The 9,882-nt window shown below is 38.4% G+C and overlaps 1 protein-coding gene across 1 annotated transcript in view; it reads right to left on the minus strand.

Annotated features, from left to right (window-relative positions):
- The window catches only part of LOC124594164, a 118,408-nt gene extending 110,495 nt beyond the window's left edge, over positions 1-7,913 (minus strand). The window contains exon 1 of the mRNA XM_047132519.1: positions 7,691-7,913. Within this exon, the coding sequence (XP_046988475.1) occupies positions 7,691-7,810 (120 nt within the window). The 5' untranslated portion in view covers positions 7,811-7,913. The remainder of the gene's footprint in view (positions 1-7,690) is intronic.
- Between the last annotated feature and the right edge of the window lie 1,969 nt (positions 7,914-9,882).

The raw sequence follows: 9,882 nt of genomic DNA on the forward strand, positions 1-9,882 counted from the left end.
ACACAAAATCTTTCTCCGTGTCATTCTCCATCTCAGCCATACGACTATGGAACGCGCTCCCCTGTGATCTGCGTCTTATCCAAACCACTCAACATTCAAGAGGGAACTTAAGACTTACATATTAGGGACGGTATAGCCACCATTGTTGTGCCCCCCCCCCCCCCCACCTTTTTCTTTCTCCTCTCCATCATAGCTTCGAATTTTACCATTCTATTTCTCTTCCTCTAACCTATCTACCTCTTCTATATCTCTTTCACCCCATTCCATCGTCTTATGTCTCTGCTTGATGAGAATAACTTACAAGCTGCAAGAATATAACGAGAAAATTCCCAACTAGCAATAGGACTGACACTCATATAAGAAAAATATGTTTACTTTCATATACATAGTCATTATTATTATTATTATTATTATCATTATTATTATAATTTTTATTATTCTTGATTGTTATAATTATTTTTTTGATTGTTATAATTATCATTGTACTACTTTTATAATCTCTATTTTTTTTCTTTAACATTAATACTGTATAACATGTTATATGTCCTAATTTTCTGTAGACACTGAAATTTGTTGAATCTGAGTATGCCTGGTTAGGTGTAAGAGAGGGCCTGAAGGCTCTAATCTTGCCAGGTAAAATAAATGCATAAATAAATAAATAAATGTCATGTCACCATGCCACTATTGTTTGCAATCGGTTTCAAGAACATTCTGGACAGTTCAAGTGAATGATTTGGTCAACCAGGTTGCCCGACATAAATCGTATAAAACATTTACGGGACATAATTGAGAGGTCAGTTCATGCAAAAATCCTGCCCTGGCAACACATTCACAATTACGGGTGGTTATAGAGACAGCATGGCTGAATATTTCTGCAGGGGATTCCAACGACTTGTTGAGTCGATCCCATATTGAGTCACTGCACTAAGATAGGCAAAAAAAGAGGTCTGCCATGATATTAGGAGGTATCCCATGACTTTTGTCACCTCAGTGTGTTTCAGGTTTTCTTCCCCAGTCTGCCCACACCACCGGACACACAGGAGGTCAAACCCAAAAAGGGTCCAAAAATTATTTCAGCCGAAAAACAATGTACCTCTTTTTGTATAAAACTTATTTGTATCCAAAAAACTGAGAAGATATTCTAATACAACAGATTTATGCTGCTCCCCTCATCACTGCAAAAAAGTAACGAGACAAAACAGATAATTAAATATTTTGCCAAGCACATAAAAGCACTATGACAGTTATTGTTTTAACTGCCATTAACACTGAGGCACTACGTTTTATGATAACAAAAGAACATAAATATGGCAGTAATGTCTTAACTAGTGCAACTGTAGTCATCTCGTACCATTTCTTATACCTTTTCCATTTTTACAATAGAATAACAAAATGAAATTCAAGAAAAAAATCTTCCAGTATTGACTTCTCTTCAACACAATTCCATTCATGAGAGCAGATGTTGCAAGGTTTACTGTGCTGTTGAGAAATAAATGACAACATCATCAACAGGTCTTTCTGTTTTGCAACTTACAAATAAACACAGCTGGTCCTTCAGATGAAGCATGGCATGGCTTACATCAGCCATAGTCTTTCCTCTTTTAATCACTGTGACATTATTCTGTTTCAGAGTAAGAATTTTTAACAGTTATTTGGGATACCTTAGTACTAGCCACTTTAGTCATACCACTTTTAACTTTTCTTTACTATTTTTGAAATGCAAAATTAATTCATTCCATTACAAAGATGTTGTACTGATTCAAGCAAAATCTCATATGCAGTTTGCTTTTCACACAAACTTTGCAGTAACTAAAGGGAGGAGACTGACACATGGCAACCTGAACTACAGAGGGAAGCACTGCTTGACAAGAAAACCATGTGCTATCTAGTAATGAGTGTTTGAAACATTTTCTCCATGATTTGGCACTTGGAACAAGTCTAGGGAGATGGTGCACCATGCCCTGGACACAGTCTTAATTATAAGACTCTAGAAGACTGACCCCCTACTTGCCACAGAGATACCCTTAGCTTCTCTTGGCTTTTGTTCAGATAATGTTTTGATGTTAATGACACACTGACTGACCAATTTTCAAGGCTAACGTAACCGCCATAATAATGACATCATTGATCTACTGTTGCTGTATCACATTGTCCCATGAGAGGTTATTACAAGTTTGTACAATTCTCATGAGCCATGATCCTCCTCTGATGTACTGAACAGTAATAGCTGAGGCACATCCAGAGTTCACCAATTTTCTAGGCTAATATAGCCACCATAACAATGATATCATTGATCTACTGTTGCTATATTGCACTGGCCCATGAGAGGTTATTAGAAGTTTGTGCTATTCTCATGAACCATGATCCACTGATGAAGTGAACAGTAACTGCTGAAGCACATCCAGAGCTCACAGTAAAAGAGGGCTAATGGAGATGGCCATTCCCCACTCAAATGTTACTGGCTGAGCTCCTTAAGCAGCGTACCACATGCCGTGGCACCACAGTGAGCAATAACCATACCCCCCACACAAAAAAGGGAGCATTTATTGTCAACAGTTCATGTTGATTATAAATATGACAAGAATGATTAAAAGTAATACAAATTTTATGCAGATTAGTCATCTACCTATTTATTATAAACTGTAGCCAACAAATCAATGACAAAGTGGAGAGAAGCATAAAATAGTACAATCACTTACAACTACTAACTGACCACACTTTCCAGGCTATTACTCATGCAGCAACTCTCTAATGACTACTTGGCAATGAACAACCCTCCCCTACATTCAGGATACATTCTCAATCTAAATGGAGTCTTTTGGCACAGATGCTGTTGCAATGGAGTGAGTCACACTTTCTAATATTATCTACCTAGTCCTGGACACTATCTCAAGGCTCTGGAAAGGCCAGCTCAGTATATAGGGTCCAGCTTTCTCTGCTGGGCATTCATCTCATCTCAGACAATTCCTTTCAGGGACTACTTAATCTTATTCGGGGATTTGGATCTAGAACCTCAACCACACTTACTCTCGCGTTGTCTGCAACAACAGGTGTGCAGGAGGAAGTAGTTTCAATGTGTATTACCCATATTCAGAAGGCGGAGTTGCTCTCGGATAAAGGATGATTTAGAGTTCAGTATCTCATTGACAATGTGGTTACTAGGCACAAAGCACAAGCTTGGATAGAAAACAAAAATTGACTATGCCCTTTCACCACAGTCATACAACTTACAAAATTTAGGGAAATTAAGAAAAACTGAAATTTGGATGGCATGAAGGGGAGCCACACCACTGGCCTCCTAACTGCTAGTCCAGTCTCTTACCACAGTGCCACACTACTCGTTGTCTGATGTCAGATTCTCATCATATCATGCATGGCAGAGTGTACTTAATGCACACTGTCACTTCCCCCTCCCCTTTTTTTTTGTTTTTTGTTCCAGTCACAACTGGTGTGCAGAAGAAACGAATGTTGATAGGTCTCTGTGTGAGCTTGAACATATTTAATTTTGGTTTTATGACATTTTTACAAGTTATATCAATGAGAAAGTAATTTGTTCCCTGATTTTTTTCAAAGAATGTATGCTCTCAGAATTTTAACAGTAAAGCTTTTGCACTTTCTAAATGATTCTTTGATGACGCATGATGCTCGTTTTCTTCAGATCTTGACATCAATTTGTTGCCAATCGCCCTTTTCTCATAGGACATCTGAAAGCCATCAATCAGGACAGTCAGGTGGACTGAATATTTCTTGATTTCTAAAAAGTATTTGACCCAGAACCACTTCTACACTTATTATCAAAACTACAACCACATGGGGGTACCAGACGAAATATGTGACTGGACAGAGGATTTCTTGTTAAAGAGGACACAGCATGTTATCTAGCATAGAGAGTCATCGACAGATGCAGAAGTAACTTCGGGTGCATACAGGGAAGTGTGATGGTTCCCTCGCTGTTCATGTTGTATATTAATGATTTTGCCGATAGTGCTAATAGTAACCTCAGGCTATTCACAAATGATGCAGATATCTACAATGAAATACAGTCTAAATGAAGCTGTACAAAAATTCAGTTGGAGCTTGACAAAATGACTAGCACCTTGTTTAAAATGTTCAACAATGTAAAATTGTGCACTTCACAAAATAAAGAAACATAGTATGAGTGAGTCATAGTTGGAATCTGTGTCATAGTTGGAATCTGTGAACTCATACAAATACTTGGGTGTAACAGTCAGTAGGGTTGTGAAGAGGAACACACACATAGGCTCATTTGTGGGGAACATGGGTATCAGACTTCGGTTTATTGATAGAACACTAGGGAAATGCAATCGGTCTACATAGGAAACCGCTTACAAATCACTTGTGAGACCCATGCTGGAATATTGCTAAAGTGTGTCAGACCTGTATCAGATAGGACTAGCAGAGATATTGAATGCATACAGAGAAGGACAGCATGAATGGTTACAGGTTTGTTTCACCCAGGGGAGAGTCACTGATTTGACCAAAGAGCTGATCTGGCAGACTCTTGAAGATAGACAAACTATCCCAAGAAAGTCTACTAATGAAGTTTCAAGAACCAGTTTTAAATAATAACTCTAAGAACATACTACAGCCCCCAACAAATTGCTCCCATAGGGATTGTGAGGATCAGAATAGATTAATTACAGCACACAGAGATTAGATTAGTACTTGCTCAATAGATCATGAATACGACACTTCGTAATGATGTGGAACGTGTCAAGTTAGTAAAAGGTGTTGGGTCGACCGAAGCATCCGATCCCACCCGTCGGCTTTGACCCGTGACGTAAGGCTGTTGTTGTGTGTGACATCACGACGGCGCAGAATTTAGTTTGTGAGAGTGGTGTGTTTGTAGGTTTCGTTTTGATGTGATTGGTGGTGCTCTCTGCTGGTGTGTTAGGTGATGTTTTTGGTTTAGTTTACGTGTGTGGTGTGTTTATAGGTGGCGTATTGTTGAGGTCGGTGGTTTTCCCTGGTGATGTGTTTATGGGTAGCGTGTTACGTGGCGTATGGGGTTCATTTGCATGATAGCACTCCACGTGTGTGGTATCAGGACTGTGATTTCAGTGGAATATTTTTCAGTGAGTAATGATCTTAGTTTGTTATTTTGACGTTATTGTAGTTATTTTCTGTTTGTCGTTTGTGAATTTTGGTAAATTGCTTTTTTATGTCTTTGGTAGGTATGGATATGACTGACAGGGTCAGCAGTTTTCGGTTGTCGGCGATGATGGGGGCAGTGCGTTGTCTCTAAGAAAATTTCTTCAACTATTCGAATTTTTGGATGAAGTCATGAAGTGTTCAGTATGTCATGAAGAAATGAGGATAACTTAAAGTTCCAGCGTCTCAGACCAGGGACGGCTGTATGTGGAGATGTCGTAAGGATAACAGGGCAAGGGAAGTGTTCTATTCCACTTTTGTGGGTTTGTTGTGTTTTTTGAGGTAGTGATGATTGCGGACGTGGTTGTAGTTTTGGGTTTTATGATTTGGTATCGGTAGTTTCTGTGGACTTATATAGGTAAAGGGAAGTGTTGAATTCCAATGTGTGGTTGTGGCTGTGGGTTTTCCAGTATTGGGCGTTGCTGTTGAGCTATATAGGTCAAGTGAAATGTTCAATTCCAATTTGTGGGATCGGGAGCTGCTGTTGAGCTATATAGGTCAAGGGAAGTGTCCAATTCTTAAAATTACTTTTAGATCTTAAGATTTCCCTCTATTAAGAATGATAAACTCTGCTCTATTTGCTACAAGCTCGTCAATCAAGACACAAAGATTGTCTGATGATCCATACACTCTTATTTTGTTCATTAGGTGAGGGTGAGGGAATGCATCAAATGCTTCTTGGAAATCAAGCACTGTCTCAACCTGGGTGCCAGTATCTGTCACCTCTCGGGTCTACTGGAAGAGGAGAAAGAGCTGAGTTTCACATCACAACTGTGATAGGTATGAACAGTTTCAAAACTGGATTACTGCAAGCCTCTTTGTCATGAGCTTCTTGGCATGCTAAGTAAAGAGAGGACACAATTACCTTTCAAACTACTGCTTGTATGTATACCATATACATCAAAAACACAACTTAACTTCCTCAACATTTGTTTCTCAGCAATTTTCTTCCACCCTCCCTTTTGTACCTGTGAGACTTTCTTCAAAAATTTTTCAATGACTGTTCTGCTTTGTTTTTCTATCTTTTTGAGGTTATTTATATGTATATCACTGCAGAGGAAGAGTTAGATGCCATTAATACCCAGTAATAATGGTTCGCTACCTTTTCTACCTGGGGCCTCCCTTTGCAACACCAGAGTATCTCATGCCCTCATATGTTTGTTTGTTTATTTATTTTGCTTCTTTTGAAAAACTTTATTAAACAGTAATTTGCTGGACCAAGGCTCGAATCTCGGACTGGCAAAGTTTCCAAGCACAACCCATACAAGCATATCAAACTACAAAAGTCCCAGACTTGAATCGACGAGTAGCACACAGTTTTAATTGGCCAGGAAGTTTCAAATCAGCAATGTTCTGCTGCAAAGAGAAAATTCGTTACGAAAAGAAGTGGTATTTGGCATTTTAATGAATCACCATGATATTTCTCATAAGCAATTTTATGACACCATAGAAAACCTATGTCAGAATGACTTCCCCCAAACATTAATGACAGTAGAAATCAGAGATAGTACAGAACTTCAGAGTTCTTATGTTCCACTGTTGAGATATCTCGAAAGAACAGACAGTCTTGGATGGAGGAAATAAATCTACTGTATCATTTTATGAGGAGACATCATGGTACTTGCCATGAGTGGGGTCCGGGAAACAACCGACAACATAAATCTGAACTCCTGTTCACTGTAAAACTCAAACATAAAAGTAGTTTCCTAACCTCCTAAACAATGTGCCACTTTTCTTGCAGTATATTACTGCGAACATACTGGATTATCAACTTAAGGTTCCAGCCCATTCTGTTTCACAAGCACCCTGCCCGTAACACAACACCCCCCCCCCCCCCTCCCTGCGCACAAATTAGTGTTCACTATGTCAAGTTGGTATTAAAACGTTTAATGTTTTAAATAACAGACGGAAGTGATTCACAGAACGGATTTTTAGACACTAATTCAGTAACGTTGTCATAACATAGCTACCAATTTAAACAGCTGCTGTAAGGTTTCGAACTACCTCCAACAAAACGCAACATGAACAGAAACGAAAACAAATTATAAGGCCCAATAACATGGAAGAAGTTCTTGTCAAAGAATTCTACAGTATCCAATTTATATTTCGTTAGTTCCTGGGTAGTATGAAGTACGGGGTGACAAGTGAGTAAAACTGCTACGACTCTGTAAAAGGGACTGATGACCCTGTCGTTTGGTCCCTTTCTCTCCAACCCAATCAATCGACTCTGTAAGACAACTGCAAGAACGTTATAGAAGCAGCAGATATCAATACATTCACATTACAAAAATATATCAACGTCGACACTCGAAATAACGTCACAGCATCAAGATATGTACAAGATATTTAATATCTCAACACACACCTTATACTGGTGCGTGGAGAGTGTCCAAATGAACGGTTCGTGCCACAGTTCATGAATGTCAATTTCGACAAGTCTCATTCGTTATTTGACGTCTGACAACACAAAAACCTTAATAATAATTACGTTGCATTTCTACATTTCTAACATACTCACTTTCAGAGAAAACGTTTTGTGTTCGAGAAGTGAATTCAAAGAATTACGAAGATAACTGTATCCATTATTAGGTTTGAAGCAATCTTCTAAGAAAAATAATTTCAAATGCATATCCATCATGTAATTTTTCTAGTACAACTACTTCGTCGGCAAACTAAAACATAACCTCTAAACAAACACGCTGCTCCGCACCACAACAAATCCCCACCTCTCACCACAAATATCAAAGATACTTCACACAGTCTAACAAGTAACCACAGTCTAACATAACAGTGAAACAGTCGCGACAAAGAAGCGTCTCGCGCATGGAGGTAAAAATAAGAGGAGTTGTCATGACGTCACAAACTTGAAGCCGACCCAAGAGAAGGTCCGCCATGTTAGCTACCCCAAAACATTCGCTTCTGGTGGTTTGATTCTGTGTAGTCGTGAAGTGTTTTGATAAAAAATGCCGAGCTTGCGTCGCTCACGGGTGTACTAATCGTTCTGATTGTAGTCTAAAGTTTAAACAAATCACATTTCATTCGTAAGTGGACTTATTTAAGCGCTATTTTCTTATATATACTTGAAATTCTGATGCACTGTGAAGTTTTACAGTATGGTTTTATTTCTGTGATTTAACTTTAGATTTCTATCAATCCAAGGCGAAGAGCTGTCTGGAAGTGAGCATTACACTTGGTTTTCACTGTGTGGTTATTCTGAAGTAACTGAAAAGTCCTGGCAAGAAATATCCTGGAAATGGGGACTAATGTTTTAAAATGCAATAATTTAATATAAAACTAATGTAACTACATGTAGTTAATTAAATCTTCAGTAAAATGTGTGGAACACCTGTTACAGTGGTTAAATTATAAGTACTTAAATGGTTACATATTTGTTAAAGCAAAGTTCCCTATCGATGTCCAGGCTTAGATCATTACATTAATCACTGTGTTGTCGTATTACCCTGTAAATTTCTGTTCTTTGCCACGCTGAATGTCATTTGGTAGGTACAATTTAAAAAGAAAGCAGATGTGGAAATTGCAATGGGCCTGACAATCTTAAATTCAGTTCTGTTCCTTCGTAATTTAACGTATTTTTCACTTTGTTGACATGACAGCTGGCTTGTTTATATCATACCCTGCATACATCTATGGGACACCAAAGGAAATAAGGTAAGTTTCTTGCAAACGTTAACTTTTAAAATTTGCATTTGACTTGAAAATGCAACGAATACAAATCGGTGCCTCTAAACTATCAATCATTGTTTTTGGAGTTCTGACATTATCAATTATCGACACAAACACAATGAAAGTGAATAGAAATGGATTACAAAAGCACGCTTTTCATAGCACATACGTCTCTTCTCGGTTATTCTAAGTGTATAAACAAAAAGGAATTACAGTACTGAGGCAAGAAGCGTAATATTTTTACGTATTACTGTATCGAATACGCATTTAAGACCAGAAAAACGTTTGAAGTTGCGTTCCTTATGCTGTGTTGTTCACTAAAACCGAGTAACCTATACTATATAAAACAAATATCACGTGCACACGACATAAATAACGAACAAGAAGCAATTGTAAACACTCGTCTGCTAATGTTTTGGGGGATCCAAGATGGCGGCAAGCCCCGCCCACTGGCTTCAAAACAACGTGCAGCCCAAGTCTGTAGCGCCATCTCCCCTTATTCTACCTCCATGGTCTCGCGGGCCCCGAGGAATCATGACGTCATATCATGGCATGACGTTGTCTCTCATGCAAGCCAATATCGCTGGTAGTTTTCGAAGCGCGGATATACTTTGAACATGGCATGCTGATGTCTTGTGGATTTGTGTATGATGGCGGGATTTGTGTGCGTTAAAGCTTTTCAATCACGGAAAAAAATTGATAATACTTGCTGCAAAAGCACGTGTTTGCAGACGAGAAAGGATAGTTTATATTCCAGACAATGGACGGTAAGTAACTTCCGTTAGTAATCTTATCATGCGCAAGAAAAGTAAAATGTATGGTAAATCTACAGAAATTTCATTCTTTGTGCCTATAGTATTCTGATGCATTATGTTACTCAGTAAAGTTTCTTTCAATATATCTATGTGGATTATTTGTGGTAATGGCGTATTCTCATAACAAATGGCTTCGGTATTTAAGTTGCAATCATCGTAACTTTTTCCTGATCAAAAATTGTGTAGTAACTGTGTTCTAACAGTAACCTGC

Source organism: Schistocerca americana, chromosome 2 (genome assembly GCF_021461395.2).
Source record: "Schistocerca americana isolate TAMUIC-IGC-003095 chromosome 2, iqSchAmer2.1, whole genome shotgun sequence".
Classification (NCBI taxonomy): domain Eukaryota; kingdom Metazoa; phylum Arthropoda; class Insecta; order Orthoptera; family Acrididae; genus Schistocerca; species Schistocerca americana.